This window comes from Magnolia sinica, chromosome 16 (genome assembly GCF_029962835.1).
Source record: "Magnolia sinica isolate HGM2019 chromosome 16, MsV1, whole genome shotgun sequence".
NCBI classification, from domain to species: Eukaryota; Viridiplantae; Streptophyta; class Magnoliopsida; order Magnoliales; family Magnoliaceae; genus Magnolia; species Magnolia sinica.
The window spans coordinates 22,482,598-22,499,902 of record NC_080588.1 but is presented as its reverse complement, the minus strand read 5'-3'; the positions used below and the strand labels follow the sequence as shown (position 1 = coordinate 22,499,902).

Here is a 17,305-nt window from a genome sequence, read left to right as displayed (position 1 = left end):
AGATTCTTTTTTCTCTCGCTCTCTAAGTTTTGAATTTGTGTCCCATCTTCGGAAAATCAGCTCCGAAAACTCACAATTTTGAAAATTTCCAATAACCAACTATTATGGACCCCAATGCTCTAAAATGGCTCATTCTCAAAAATAAAAAAATAATAAATAAATAAATAATCCAACAGAATGTAGGAATCTAACCATTTTGATGAGTTGGATCAACAAATGGACAGTTAACAGAAAATATAAACAAAATCCAAGAGAGGCACATATAAAAATTAGCCTTAAAGAGAGACAAGGATGATCTGTTACAATGAGTCAGTCAAGTAAAAAAGGTACAGGATGGCTATTCGGTTTGTGCACAGAGGACATACACAGTTACCCAATGCCATCTTTCGTTGGCCAAGAAAAAAAAAAAAAAAGAGAAAGGAAAATACAAAATTTTTAAAAAGAAAAAAAAAGAAAAAAAAAAAAGTCACATGGTGATTCCTCAATGGTGTACATTTAGATGATGAACAGAGGATCTGTGTGATTTTAGGAAGGTAGTTGTATGGCTTTTCGGGTCTGGTGGTTGCTGCTACCTTGAGACACTTCCACGTACCAAGATTTCCAAGCCTCCGTATAATGTGCAAACAGCTCACTCAGCGCTGCCCCCACACACAAAAACAACATCAATTTCCTGCTCCATTCCCAACTCAAGCATTAAAAAGATGAACCACCTAAGCAGCACCAGCTAAGGGTGCAAATGTGCCAGGTCAACCCAACAGATCATTGGATCCAGCCAGGCAATTAGTAGGTCCAGGTTCAAATTTTAGACCCATGGGATAGTTGAAATTAGATCCTAAAGTTTGGTCTTCTTAAAATTTACCTTAGCCGACACAAATCAGACAATTTTTAACCAAGTCCAATTTAGGCATTTCTAAAATGGACCTGATCCATATTCATAGCTGACCCAAATCCAAGAAAAGGTACCTTTTTTTCTAAAACATGGGTACACATCCACTACTAACAATCTAGACATGCAAATTGCAGGCTCCATTATTGACCAGAATATGCCAAAGAGCATAGTAATTTGACTGCCCTAACCATCTGATTTTACCCATTGAATTTGGACTGCCTGCCATTTTATTCTTCACCATAAAAATTGATAGGCACCACCAAATCCGTTTGTAATGTCTAAATGAAGCATAGTCTGAACCAACATATAGGATGGTTTCAAATATTAATTTCATGAAAACTCAATTGTAATGTCCAAACATAGTCCCAACCGATGTGACTAATAGGTTGGGTTCGGATCCTACCTATCAAATAAATGGATCAGCTATTTTTTACCTGAACCCAATGCAAACCTGACCTTTGGGTTGGGTCTGCATCCAATTCTCTAACCCGGTTCTTAAATGAGTCCAGACCCAGGCTACCCTCAACCCAACCCAACCCATTCGCAGCCCTTTAGTTTTCAAATTGAATTTCAAAAAAAACAAACACCAAAATTACACCTACATGCAGCCACACAAACTATGTGTGTGTACACACACACACATGTGAGTGAGTGAGTGAGTGAGTGAGTGTGAGTGTGTGTGTGTGCGTGTGTGTGTGTGTGAGAGAGAGAGAGAGAGAGATTCTGGAGCATGGTCCATGGATGGAAGCAACAGATCAATAGTCAGGATTACCAGATAATGACCCCACTAGTCAAAATCAAAAAGCTGAGCACAAGGCAAAACGCCTCAAGGATTCCTAATTTTTATGAACTTTCACTAATTTGAGCCATTAATCTTTTCAGAAGGCTCCATCCATTATGGGAGCCAAGAGAGTAATGGCTTGAATAAATCAACCATAAGCCCAGCATGTACAAACTCTGGGAGTTCTCTGTCCATCACAAACAGGTACTCTCTTTTTTCTTTTTTTTTCCTGAAAGTACTGGTTTGATCACAGCCAATCCTAATATTACAATTGTTTCAAGTCCAACTTGAAAAGTAAGCAATTGTAATTAGTGGTCCGAACTACTCATCTTAGGAGATTTTGGGTGTGCAACACATTAACAATGGTGCCCATCATATTATGGTTTAGATCACTAAACAATGGGCCCCACTAGCGCACACGCGCGCACACACACACACAAAAAAAGAAGAAGAAGAAGAAGAAAAACTCTACAATGCCAAGTCACAACTCACAAGCACAAGATGATAACTCTTCCTCAAATCCATCCATTTTTCCTCCAATGCAAGAGGTATGCCCACCACATCCCTTGCCTAAAAATTACCAGTACACTAGGTGGGCCACATGCAAGAAAATAGTTGGCAGCAAAAGAAATTGGCCAGTGGCCCCAATGCTCCACATTCAAGGTACTCGTGTGGCCCACTTGATGAGTGGAAATGCCTGACAATACTGGTCAAAGCCACAATCAGCAGCACATGCCAGAGGAATACCCTGGATCTCACATGTGTATTTGCTACAATGGGATATGGAGCAAGTCCCTTGGCGGAGCCTAGCTGCGCTAGTCCTGATGAAGTTTCTCAAGGAAGAGAAGCAATATGGGAGGATTTACCTTGGTTGTGATACTGAGGCCGAAAGGTGGCAGCCAAGCTGTCCCAGTCTTGATCCCTTTTTTTGCCTTTCTCTGTCTCCTGCAAACCAACCGGGCGGAAAGGGCCAAAGACATAACCCTTAGAGCTCTGTTGCTTCTCCTGCATCTGAATGCAATTCCTCTCAGCAGACGGATCCTCAAATTTCATCTGCATTCTGATATGTTTTTCCCCCACTTCTGAAATAACTTTACTCCTCTTAAAATCAATGTTGGTGATCTCTGTCCCAAACTCCCTTTTCTTGGGCTGATCTGAATACAAGGACTTTGTAGAGAATGCAGCAGCAGCATTAGGTTTTCCCTCAATCCCCAGCCATCTGAATGCTGGCTTCCTAGTATCTGTTTGATGGGTCTGATAACATTCAAGAAAAGGAAAGAGATCATAACTAAAAGCTTCTTTTTCCCTTTTTTTTTCCAACCTTACTAGATGGGGCATTTGTGCTGTAGATTTTACCTTCTCTATGAGATTCATGGATGATAACACATTTGCAATGTCATACAGTCGTCTAACTTTAGCTGCGGAATTATCTTTAAAAAGAGAGTTAGTCATATATCTGTGGCAACTGGCAAGAGAATTTCAAAAGGAGAGAGGGAAATCAGAAGGTTTATTACTTCTCATCTGTGATGAATCGTCACCAAGCAACAACCTTGCAGCTTCATCAAGTGAGACTGTATCTGCCTGATGAAATCAAAGTGCGTGGAGAGAGGTTAATGACATATTCAAATTCAAGTCAAACACATCAGAAATTAGAATTGCTTCGTAATGCTTAGAGAACCAGCAAATGAGCATACATTCATGGTGAGGAAGAGCTTGACAAAATTCTGAGTAAGAAGACCAAGTGATTTCTCCCTTCTATTATCTGTACAAGGTGCATTTTTACATTAGAAAAATGAAAATTGGACAACATCAGTAGATGCCAGTTTTGCATTTGTCACAATTCAGTACATAATGGCAAATCACCCACCATGCAGAAGAAATGCACACAAAATAACAAAAATCATTTAAATAATGGACCTAACCATCTTGAATTCACCCATTAAATTTGGATGCTGACTATTTACTTTAAACATCTAGTTGGATGGCAACTGATTGGATGGTAAGGATTATGCCATCAATCCATTTTAAGCTTATGCTCCATTCAGATTGGCGTCCACAATTTGGCCATCTGTATTGACAGGTGTATGCCTAATGTACATTGAACCAGTTGCCAACATTCAACGAGTAATCTCAAACACACAAAGGCCTGTGTATGCAAGTATCCCAACCGCTCAGACATTAGAGAAAAGCATGAATATATCACAGTGATTGCCCTGTAAAGAATTTTCTCGCAACACAAGGATATGATTGTCCCATCACTGTGATATTGGTCTTCTGTTACACCTTCATGGTTATCTCTGATGAATGAACAGTACAGATCATCATACACATGCCACATGTATGGTATAAACCAAGGAGAATAAATGACCAAAATAGAGATGATTCTTATCTATTTGCTACAACAACTAAGCCCCAGACTGCAATCCTGTACATTTCATGTAGGACCTTAAACAATGAAAATCACAAATCAGGGGATCTTCCCATGTTGCAAAAGTAACAGGGCCCTTTTAGGTCATTTTGGCTCTATTAAATGGAATAGTACAAATCCAATTCTTCAAGCTTACCTGTTTTGATCTTTGCAGAGAGAGAACAGGATGAAGAAAGATTGTTAATACTAGAACTTGGGCTTATTTTCTCTTCTCTTCTTTCACAGCTTCGATTTGGGGATTTCTCTTCTTCATCATCATCAAAAACCTGCATATTAAAGGCGATTTGTTAATAATTTAACTGGAGAATCATCACAGTATAATAATACCAAAATAATACTTTTTTTAAATGCATATCACAGTTTTAACTAACCTTTGCATCACTGCTTAAATTAATTGAAGTGCTTCCATTGTTTTCCCTTATTGCTTCTTCCTGTGTAGAAGACTTGAGTAAAAAAGCTATCCAAGCATTTTCTTTCCAGAAAAGAAAACCGAATGGGATTCAGACACTTGGGCTTGCCCAAGGGACATGAAGGAACTGATCTGATAGGCCCCTCCGTGGAAGATGCATCCTACTATCCTTCAAAATTCTAATCAGGACTGGGGCTTCTAGCCCTTTGATTAGGGCAATCATCAAAGGGTTGGGATCTTCAATGAAGAAAATTTTCTACCCATCCTTTTTTTCATATAAGGTGCATTAAATGAAAAACTTTGGATCCCCAACCACAACCCCACATGTACAGATTGTGCATCAGAAAACAGCAACATTGCCAAGGATCTGAGACCCAATTTTTGTTGAGGGACATGCAGCTGCACATGCCAATGTGGCATGCAAGAAACAAGCAGCCCTAAAATTCAGATGCCATGGTCCAAAAACATCAGCCAGCCCATGTATTCATCCACTGGACCACAAGTACATGCTAAACATGGACCGTTGATCTATCCATCCTCACCTTCTATTTCTTCTGTTCAAGATTGATCCGACCAATAAGTATCCATATCTTTTTTGGTCCAGGGCATCTATACATTTGGGCCCTCCCAATGAGTAGCTTAGATCTCACACACATCTAAGCTGTTAGCCACTCAAGAAGCCCGAAAATACTTGGTAAGCAATACTCTTTCCCAATCAATCCCTCTCTTAAAAAATAAGCAAATGTAGGAAATTTGAGTAAAAGGAGTCAAAATTACCTTAAGTTCTTCTAAAGCCTGGGGAATTCCACCAAATCCTTTCCAGGAATACCGATTCTTAGCCTTCCTCGCAAGAACCTGACACAATCAAAAACCCTAAGAAAGAGGCAAAATTTCTATACTTCAAAAACCCATAAAATAAGACAATTACAGAATCTTACTCCAACACTCTCCAATACATTGACAATGTCATAGATCCGCCGCCGTTCAACCCCTGCAACCACACAAAGAAAAACAAATCAAAGATTACAATCGCAAAAACAGAGATCAAAACAAAAATTGAACAGAAAATTATGAGTTCGTAGGAGAGACCTAATCGGCTAGCTGCTTCATCCAATCCGACCGATTCAACATCATCTCGGTTGTAGAGCTTGAGGAAACTGCCATGGATAAAATCCAAGAACTAATATGAACATGAGAAGAAAGAGAGATCAAGCGATCAAGATAGGAAATCTAGAAGAATACTTACTTTGAGCATAAAAGCCCTAGAGATTTCTGCTTCCTGCTGTAGGCATGGTGCCTGCTTACAGAAGACGATGACATTTTCGGAGAGAGAGAGAGAGAGAGAGAGAGAGAGAGAGAGGGCAAAAAGGGGATCTGAGATGGGGAGAGAGGGGGGGAAGACTCTTAAAAGAGGAGGGAACAGAGACCGTTAAAAGCTGAGGGTCTTTTGTGCACTTGGCGGGTTTGGAATTTCAAATTTCGGTTCGGAGACGAGCCTTGCAGCCTCGGTTCCATTTTGAACGGGACCGCGCTATGGTAACTCGCGGTAGGTACAACCAGGGTTAATTTTCGTAAACCAAAAGCCACTTATTTTGTATAACTCTCATAAGATCCATCCTGTCCATCACTTACTCTGTCTTATTTTAACCGTTGAAACCAAAAATAATGATGATGTGAAACTCTTCTAGGCTACAGTAGAGGAAATAGTTTGGATAGAACGCTCACCATTAGTTTTTGTAGGATCTATCGTTGTCTTTATGTACCATCTAATCAATTCATCTGATGTGTCTCATCAAGATGAAATAATTATCCAAAAATAACAGTGTTCTAAAACTCAGGGGGGCCATACCAAGTGAATTTATAAGTTTTAAGTATGATTTTCTTAGATTGGCCCCCTTGACTGTTGAGTCATCCTGATTTTTGCGATCAAACAACAAAATGAGGTGGTGTACGTAATGGACAGCTTAGATTTATAAATTTTAAGTTGTTTCTTTTACATTAGTGAAAGTAACCTAGGTAGGTACCTAGCTCGATGTACCCAACCGTTCTCCTTCTGAACCGAAACGGATTGGCTACTACCCCTGACACCAGCTCCGTGGCTGATACTCGGTACTCTGTGGGGCCTACCATGATTTATTTGTTTCATCCATTCCGTTCATCCATTTTTAAAGATCATTTTATGGCTTAAGCCCAAAAATAATAAGTATATAAATCTCATTTGGACCACACCACATGAAAACAATAGTGATTGGATATCCACCATTAAAATCCTCCTAAGGCCCAATATACTGTTTCTTTGACATCCAATCTGTTTATTAGGTCATGCATGCCCCAGATGAAGAGAAAAAACAAAGATCAGCTTGATCCAAAACTTATATGGCCCCCAAAATATTTTTAATGGTTGACCCTCATTCAACACTGTTTCCAGTAATGTAGTCCACTTGAGATTTGGATATAACTCATTTTTAGACTTATACCGTAAAATGATCTCTAAAAATAGATGGATAGCATAGATGAAATACATACATCATGGTGGGGCCACGTAGCACCGACCATCAGCCATTGGCTGGTGCCACGGGGAGTAGCCAATCCATTTCCCTTCTCAACAGGCCGCGGGACTTCAAATTGCAATCTTGGCGCGCGGGGCGTCCTGATTCCTTCTAGCCTCCGTAAAAAATGGGACGCGGATACCCGCGTACCGAGTAACTTACCACGGGCACTGAGTAAACGTGTGGGCCCCACTGTGATTTATGTGTCTTATCCATGCCGTCCATCCGTTCTCCAGCTCATTTTTGCTTATAAACCGAAAATTAAATCATATATAGAGCTAAATTAGACCAAGCCAAAGGAAACAGTGGGAATTAAATGCTTACCGTCGAAAACTTCTCATGTCACAGAAGTTTTGGATGAAGCTGAAATTTGTATTATACCTTCGTTCATGTCTTTGTGACATATGAACAGGTTGTTCGATGACAAATAAACATAGGTGTGGGCCCTACAAAAGTATAAAGCTTTCAACTGTGAAAGTCATTACTCATTGCCCCACGTTTCCCTGTGGCGTGGCTCAATTTAGTTTCGGATATACTTCATTTTTGGGCTCATTCCGTTGGAAAAACAGATGGACGGCGTGGATTGGACACATACATCACGGTGTGTGCCACATATTTTCCATTTAGCCTCCGCACTGAGATACATTTTGGTAATTTTCTTTGGGATGGATTTACGATAAGAGAAGAACTAATCAGCTGCAGCAACTGTACCACAGCTCGGGTACCGTAACATCTTTCCCACTAGCTGACAATCTTTTACTAAATCAGTACCATCAAAACGATAGAGCCCACCATTAAGATCATGTTTCTCGAGAACCAGGCCAACTCGCTAACTAGATTCGCCAAGCCGGTCTTTTGAATCAACCATCGGTTTTCCGATTATTACAACATTGTGGCCGACTTGTTTAGTGGATAATTCTGATTTTTGTTCCAGATTATCGTCAAGATGGGACATACCGCTTCAATGGTACTGATGCCCTATATAAATTGTATGTTCTTGAGGAACGATGGTACGTACCACAAGTTGTTGTACCTTGCCGGTGGGTGATCAGATCTCTTGTGACAAATTGTCAGATCCCAGGACCATAAGTTACGTGCTACAGCCATGTTTTTCCGCACATGGGTGGAATATCCAAACCGTGCAAAAGGTAGGCCACACCGTAATGAAAAAGAGGACGTGGCCCACATCAGTATACTGAGTCGCAACGTTGTTCCTTGATTTCGATGCTGTTACCGGATATTGTGGGGATCAACATGACTTTCATATCCTTTTTTTTTTCCTACCTGTCTGACCAGACGTTTTAACCATGGGATATTCTACCTACTATTGCTATTATTTTAATCTGTCCCACGTGTAGGTGCGTGCTAAAATTGAATGTGCTGCTCATTTCAAAATAAACAACTATGACCTACGATGGACGAATACATTGTAAATGGCATGTCATAATGCATATATAAAACAAAAAGAAAATTTTTACATCATTTGCGAAATATAATTGTAAAATGTTCCTTTAGTAAAGAACTTTGTTTAATGTTTGAGTTGAATTTAGCATATGAGTATAAATTTAATTTACAACTAAAATTAACGACTATTTGATTATTAATACAAATTATATTAAGAAATATAAATGACAAATAAAGATAAAAATTATATTAATAAATGTAAATAACTGATAAATATAAAAATTATACTAAGGAATATAAATAACTGATAATTGAAAGATAGATTTGATTTGGTTTGGTATGGGATAATTTTTCTGCAGACTTCCTTCATTATTTGTAGCATTAGATCGAACATCTAGAGACTTCCCACGTTCTGACGGTTGCTATAACTACTTAAGCACTATTTGCTTTTAGTACTTCTAAACTTGTCTATCTATCCTAATAACCGCTTCAACACAACTACTTCTTGCTCAACCACTTTCTCTTAGTGGATGACATGGCACTACTCGGACACTAGTTGTTTTACCACAAAACCCTCTTCCAATGTCTCTAAAAATCTTTAACTCTTATAGAAATTAGTAGAAATAAGAATGAATATTGTCCTCCACATCACTTCGTCTTTGAAAAAAGGTGAAAATGATGTGTGACCCCTCATAAATGCGGTCACTCTTCACACTACGTGGCGACGCTTCACTTGCCATTTCTGACCGAGATAATTTCGAATGATGATTCCGATTTCCCTTTTTATAATAAAGAGTTATTCACATGGCAATGCATGTACATGTATCTTACTAAACGAGAAAATAGTAATGGCCTAATAAATGTGTTAGATTTCGGCTGATATATACCCCATTTCAACCCATTCTTCCACTTCTCACACCTTCTTCCCTACTTCATCTCCAAAACCCCCTCTTATTTTTGCAATGGTTGCATTCTCATCTTCTGTATCTCTAATCTTCTAACAAGACTATCCAATAAATGTTTTAAACAACCTATCTGAAAAGTTTACAAACGAAATTATATTCAAACCATTGATTGGAGACTACCACTGCCTAGGGCCAGCCTTATTTCCTGAAGTGGAACCTGATGAAATCCGCTCATTGGATTTCTTCTTCCCAAATTGTCCTGGTGAAATAACGCTAATCCAATCTAAATCAATTCCAGAGGCCTCCAACGCTTTAAAAAATCCACAATCCTAGTCAAAATCCCTGCTAGGATGGAACGATTAGTTTGATTTCATCACTACCCAACATGAAACTTCTTAGAGAGAATCTAACATCTATGAATACATCAAATTGTCATTGTTCGACTATGCATCGAATCCTTCTCTACTTACCACAATGTCGACATTTTGAAACCCATCCACCAGTACATTCTTCTTCGGATGCGATCCTTAGACGTCTCTGCTTTTACAAACTTCTTCCTTTTGGTGAGGGAGTCTCCCCAGGCTTCACTTAGAAGGAACGAAGATATTTCACCAATAATGCGAGTAAAGCTTATTCCTACTTTATGTAAACGTACCATAAACATGAGGGTCGAATAGAGTACGAAGAACACACAACCTTCTTATTGCTCTTGATCTGCCATCATTTACTTTGTGTAAATGCTCTCTAGATCACTAATAAGTATGTCCAACTAGCCGAGACGCTCACACAGGGTTGCCCATGCATATTTTGTACTTGGTCACTTGTACAAAGGCGTTTATGAAGTAACCACCAAAGGTCTATTCCATAGCGAATGACCACTATGGCTTCTCCTTATGTGGATCTATGAATACTTTCACTCTACCCTTATATATTATCATATCCCTTCTGATATCATCTATACCTTTTATGGTCACCACGCTATTCATCTTCCTCAAGTGAATCATACATTCTCTGTATGTATAGAATCATTATTCTTTCATCTCAATAAAGGTACATGTTAATGAACTTTTACCACTTTCACCCTTACATAATTAGGCCTAGCCTGGTTTATAGGTGATTTTGAAGAAATTAACGAACAAACAGTATTTCAAATGCTTTTCCCCTAGGAAAGTTACATCAACTGTAGGGCTCTTCCCTACGTCGGTACCATATATACTAGTAGAAATGCCAATGCTGGAATCAAGCAGTATTGTCCAAATTTACTTGCTTGACAATTTGGCCTCGTCCAATGCCTTCTTTATCCCTTCACTCAGAAGACTTGCAATTAATCTCCTTATTTTCAATCAATCATCGATCAAATCAAACTCAATCATTCCTTTCATTTGCCTTTCCAATCGGCCATCATATCTTTTAAGCTGCCTAAGTGTTTCTGAATCATCCCTATGTGATGGACACCTTTTTTCAAATGGTGAGAGGGACATTATGAATAGTTAGTCGCTACATCTGTTGAACTCATCACAGCTTACCTTTATTCTTCGATGGACCTACGAGGAAAAAGAACTACACATCAATCAGCCACAACTTATGGCCGACTGAGAACTAGGTCGAGTGATATATCGGCCGAAGAAATAAAAACTCTAGTGATAGAAACAACTCCTAAACCGAAATGTAAAAAAATTTTGGTGAAGGGGTTTGTTCCTCAACAAACTCTAGCCCAATCTCCTCCATCTACTCCTGCAAGGATTGCTGATCTGGGACCTCCTCTCAGTCCAACTCCTAAAGCTCCAACTTTGGTCTCCATCTAAGCTGATCCAACTACAAGGTCGACAACAATAAGTCAGCATCATCAGCTAGGACATGCGGCCCATTAACATCGTAAAACCTGGAACATCTTCGGCCGACATTGTAACTTCCTTTGAAAAATATTTCCAAACTAAGTACTTATTAGGGCTCTTCATTAAAAATTATGCTATGAAAATTGAGGAAGGCCTCAAATGTCATAGAGATGCACATTATAACCGATGTTGGATCAGATGGTGGGAAGAGAAGGAAAGATTGAATGATCCGAACCTTCCTTTTCATGACAAATATCTCACTCCTTATAAACCCAACCCACCACCATTTCCAACATCTGCTCGATCGATGGCAACAATTATTAAAAATTCTTGGTCAATAAACAACCAATTCATGACTTTCGTTGTCCGTTCCAACTTAGGTGGATGTTACCTTCATTCCTGACCCTTGTCATATTTTCTTTTCTTTCAGTCATCTTTCTTCTGACATTGTTCTTTACTCGTAGTGACTCAGGAGCTATCAACCATGGAAATACAAGCTGTTCCAAAACAAGCACTTGAACAAGTTAAACCACCTGTCGGGGTCGTCGAAGCAATAGAGCAGCATGCCACCAATTTTAAAGGGATGATGAGAAACGAACTTCTCTGTCTTCCTCCCATCTAAGAACACAACGACTGATGAGGTAGAACCCGTGCATATGGTCAATCAGTTATAGACGCCCATGATTATTATCGACCAAGGGGAAGGATAAGAGGAAACTGAAGTGAACACTTGACTTTATCGGCTACTCAGATCTCTCGGAGGGTGTCATCCTCACAATTTACTCTAGCATCCACTCGACAATGATCTCCAGCATTTGGATCCTCCCATGATGAAGAACCACTTCAATCATGCACAACACGCGAAGCTATCATTTCTGACCCAATATCAATAGGAGTTCAAGCGACCTACTTTTCTATTCCTCATTCAGAACCGGTACCCGATCCATGCCAATATTAGTTGATGATGCTTTGGTATCTGTCAGGACAATGTATACGTGCTCCCAATTGAATACATTCTCTCCTCCCTCTAACAAGTCTCAGTAGTGACATCCCCATGACTGAGGCTCCCTCACCCTACACCAAGCTACAACGTCTCAAGAGGAAATATAAGCGCTCATATGCTACGGGGTACAAGAGGTTGCATCAATCGAACCGATTGAGAAACTTACTGAATTGACCGATCGATACTAAGTCTTCTCTCACTCAGATAAGAGCCTCACGGTCGAGCTACAAGCATGTGGAGAATTTTTAGATCTAATGAAGGAGAATCGTGAGCTCCACATTATGATTGAACATCTTGAATCTAAGCAAGTGAATGCGACTACTCAAGTGGCTATGACTAGTGACGTTGCTAAGAGGCTCTTGGCCGAACATGAAGAGTTGAAGAAATTTAAGGTCGAGTTAGAGGATATGAGTGTGCGGATTGTCACTCTAGAGGCACAATTAGAGGTACTAAATAGAAGTTTTGAGGAGAAGAAAATGAGCATGATCAGAGGAAAAAGGCTATCAAAAATATGGCCGAGTTTGCCAAAGCACAAACTAAAGTGATAAGCCAGGTTAAACAAGCCGCCTTGAGATATCAGGTCATTTTGGCTAAGAAGAATGAGAGACAAGAAGAAGTTAAGGGCGTGATTGCTAGATTTTTATCTTTTGAATTTTAACTCCCCTCCTGTACATATATCTTTTAGTAAAATCGGTCACTATGCCACTTTTGTTCTGCTTCCTTGGCCATATTTTATTTAGCCTTTTTAAAAAAAAAAACTTTTGCCATCCATAACCAACTTGATGATGTGACATGTAGAAAAAGAGGAGTCTTGTGTTACCTTAGTTGAAATAATTGTCATGACTGCTACACGTTCCTACTTTTCAGGAACACGATGCGTCATTGCATGCCTTAACTATCCATAATGCATCGAACTTGGGGGGTAGTGATTGCCTATACAAACTTTCACTTTTAGAATCAACCAATGCCATACCCCAAGCTCGACCGCAGCAACACAGAAATTTTCCTTTTTTGTGTAATAAATGCCTGGCTAACGAGGCATGTGAAAGTGGGGAGACGTGTGCCGTTTTCCAAGGAACCGACATTTATCGCAGTTGCTCATTCCACCTTCCTGGGAATATGATTTGACACTGTAATTATTCCAACCATCATGCCTTATCCAACTCAAGCATTAATTGATCCTGATGATTCTTATAAAAGCATCATTCCTTCATGGATTTGCGTTCTGCATCTTCTTTGCCTCTACTGTTTACAGGCTTCAAGCCTTGATGTAACGCCCTAGTTTTTGTGGCCTGAGTATATACTCATACCCAAGAAATATGGGTGTTAATAAAGTAATAATTGGATGTTTCAAAATTGCACATTATTTTTTTAGATCACATCTAGTTACATTCACGAGAATACAACCAACCATAGTATAAATCTTAATCCATTTAAACGTAAAAGTTTAACTAATTGTTTAATGCACGCCTAGTTAAAATCTTGTTATAAATATCTAAATCCGTAGCAAATGGAACTAAACTAAGGTGAAAGCATCAATAACATCATCTGACGTCACTTATAGTTTTCCATAAGGAGATCATCCATTATATCTTCAAACTGTGCATCACTTGCATAATCTATATGGTTCGAGAGGGTCAATGCCCTACTCATAGTGATGGTTATCCTTCAAGATTAACACAATTTAAGTAATTTCTCAAGTAAAACAATATAAAGATTCTAATACTTTTCGTGCTCTACCATTACGAAGGGTATCATTAATCGCAACCAACTTACATGAATGCATGTTTAGCATAGTGTGTGTGGCTCATCATACACTCAAGGAGAGTACGTCCGCTGGGAGTGGAGTATGCAATTAGCCAAACCACTATATATTCTTGTGTTTATGATTGTTAATGTTTACAATTTTATTCATGCTCATGTGTTTAATTAGTTAAATTATATGAATGCTTAAATTGGATTATATGTTAGGTACTTAATTTGTAAGCACACACAAGATCATAATTTATAACATATAGACTAGTTGCTCAATTTGTTGCATTAATTATAATATATGAGAATTGGACCCTTATGCCTTATTGTTGATAATTGGTAAATTAGTGAATTAGGCAAAGAATTTTTAAGTGGTCATATTCACCCCTTTTAGGACTTCTCCATAATTTTAAGCTCCACTAAGCTTCCACATACCATGGTAGATAATCCATGTAATTTCATTGACTAGTCCGTTTTCTTTTTCTTTAGTTCTTCTTGGATATTGGTTGTTGAAAGGAGCACCTTTATGTTCCCTCACTTCCATATATAGGCCAAAATCTAACAATTATGAGATACTTGCCCATGGTTAACTAGCAAAGACTAGTATAGACACCCCACCCAAATTAAGGTAGTTGATATATGCATGGCCAAACCCATATGAAGCAAGTCCAATTCAAGGCTTGAATCCAAGCTCAATTCAAGTCCCAAACCCAAACCCATACGAGCTTAAACCCAAATTGGCGTGAAGACGAGAAGTCTAAGGAGGGGGTCCAAATCATGAGGGAGGTGGCTCATCATTAGCTGCCTGCCACTTGGATGATTTCGTAACCTGAGGTGTGCTGAGGTGGAGGAGAGAGAAGTCTGCCCTCCAGCTTAAGTGTTGTGCCTAGGCTCGAATGACCAACTTGAACTTAAAATTTCCCCTTTTTACACCACATACTAACCCCTTTAACTAATGGGAGAATGCTACATGGCACTCTCATTCCCTTAGCCAATCATAGCACTCCAAGAGCTCTTTTACCCCCAAACTTCACCTAAATCACGCCACCCATCTCAACTATAAAATCCATTACTACATTTAAAGGCATTCATACCCATATTCAACACACACGCACCAAGAAAGAGAGAGGAAGAGGGGGAGAGCTCTAGCCCATCCCATCCATCTACCAAGGAGATAGAGAGAGTGAGAGAAGAGAGAGGTTATCGTAGCCTTACGCCAACCTAGCTACGCCCAAGTCAGAGCCATCTCGGCCATTGACTACAGAATAGCCTCCCTCATCCAATCCTTCAACAATCTGTCCATCCATCACTCTCTTCAGCATTAATCAGGCCATAGATCAGGTGCACTCATCCTCATCATCCTTGCATCCAACATTTGCATCTTTCCTTAACACCCTACTTCTATAGTCTATTCGTGTGTATGCTCTTAGGCTTGTCAGTTCTCTGGATCCTACCACATCAAAAACTTAGATTAATCGGGAAGTTTTTCTTTTTCTTTACCATCTCTCTCAGGTAAATTGGTCCGAGCAAATCGCCTATATTTTGATCCCTCGCTCCCACTCCTGAGTTGGACTTTGTACCATTTATATTATTTTCATTTTTGCATTCTACATCTATACCATCGCACCTCTTCTTAACCTCCCTGCTTCTTTAGACTATTCAAGTGTGTGCTTCAAGGGTTGCTAGTTCTTCGGATCCTGTCACATAAAAAACTCAAATTGACCAGGGTGTTTTTCCTTTTCTTTACCATCTCTCTTAGGTAAATGGATCCTGGTGGATCACATCTATTTTAATCCCTCACTCCCACTCCTAAGTTGGACATTGCACAACTGCATTTCAAATCATCCATCCAATATATCATTTAATGCTAGGCTAATCAAATCCTTTGAAATTCCACAAAGTAGAGATCACACTCTGTAAGGGTAAAGAAGGTGCCTAACACCTTCCTTCTTCATAACTGAGGTTCTTTACTTAGAATCTCAGGTCGCAGATTAGGAGTCATTATAAATAGGGAATCTCTTAATCTCTAATGTCTAAGGATTATGCAGGGTCTAGTTGACTATGAAAATATGAGTTCACAGGCTAGTGGTGAATTTAAGTCAAGTATTTCATATCCCAAGTCAAACTACATAATTGCACAAGCAAAATCCTAAAAAGGCCCATGTGAGCATGATCCCAATGTTCAACATTCATAGCCATGTTTAATCATTTTTTCTCTTTTTAGTTCTTGGATATTGGTCGTTGGGAAGAACACCTTTGTGTTTACTAAATTCCATCTCCAAGTCGAACTCCAGCCAATACGGAGTGCTTATTTGTGGTTGACTAGTGCTTATCCTTTACATTAACTACCCCAACTTTATAGCTAGTAAATCCTTAAAAATTTAAGTAATCCCATAAAGTAGAGACCGTAGGTGCAGGTGGAGAGGGTGGCTAACCCCTTTCCCTTTTTCATAACCGAGGTCACTTACTTTGAATCCTTAGTCACAGATTAGGAGTCACTACAAAATAAGGAGTCTTCGGGCTTTGTGATTTCTAAAGATCTACAAGGTCTAGTTGATTGTAGGATTGTGAGTTAACTAGTTAGTGGCAACTCCCAACTCAAATATATCATAAACACAAGTCAACCCACATACATTGAAAAATCAAGGAAAAAGCATGGGTGCAAAATCCCAACGTTCATCAGGGGCCCACCTTTAATATCCACCACCCATCATGTGTAGCCCACCTTTGACATGGATCATCCATCTTGTGGGCCTCGCCTTCAATGTAAGTTGTCAATTATGCAAGTCCTTCCTTGGATGTGGGCCATTCATCATTAGGGGCTAATAATGTGGACTGCCCATTATATGGGGCCCACCATGATGTGGGTCATCATCATGAGGGACCACCTTCGATGTCTACTGTCCATCTTATGGGGCCCACCTCTACTGTGGATCGTCCATTGTGTGGGATCCACCTTCAATATTGGTTGCCTATTGTTCACACCCCAAGTTTAGGGTTGTGATGTAGTAATAATCTCGGTAAGGTTGAGGTCGAATCCACAGGGATTGAACCTTTTACGTAATTTGAAAGTAACTTGAACTAGAACCAGGCAAAGATGTAATCTAAATCAGGGAAATTTAAGGGACTAATGGTGAATTATTAAACTAAAACTTGTAAAATTCGAAGGTGGGAAATTAGGGTGCTAAGGATCCACTTGTAGAGATCAAGCAGATCTATGCTTGATTCATAAACACAACTGAAATTAGAGTCTCATCTTCATCCAGTTAGAAGATAATACACTAAAATCAAATCTGAACTTCCTTTGATCTAACTTTCAAGAGATGAGAGGTATGAGAATTAGAATTGAT

The 17,305-nt window shown here is 39.3% G+C and overlaps 1 protein-coding gene across 2 annotated transcripts; it reads right to left on the bottom strand.

Annotated features, from left to right (window-relative positions):
- Positions 1–255: 255 nt before the first annotated feature.
- Positions 256–5,894, bottom strand: LOC131229488 (E2F transcription factor-like E2FE). Of its 2 annotated transcripts, none has more exons than XM_058225452.1 (11): positions 5,754–5,894; positions 5,597–5,664; positions 5,446–5,498; positions 5,285–5,362; positions 4,470–4,529; positions 4,235–4,364; positions 3,365–3,432; positions 3,185–3,251; positions 3,027–3,100; positions 2,537–2,924; positions 256–638 (listed from the first exon to the last, which is right to left on the bottom strand). In XM_058225452.1, the coding sequence occupies exons 1-11, from the start codon at positions 5,825–5,827 to the stop codon at positions 526–528; spliced, it is 1,173 nt and encodes a 390-aa protein (XP_058081435.1). In that variant the 5' UTR covers positions 5,828–5,894; the 3' UTR covers positions 256–525. The 2 variants fall into 2 exon arrangements, with proteins under 2 accessions (XP_058081435.1, XP_058081436.1); XM_058225453.1 differs by having other exon boundaries at positions 3,027–3,088.
- Positions 5,895–17,305: the final 11,411 nt, after the last annotated feature.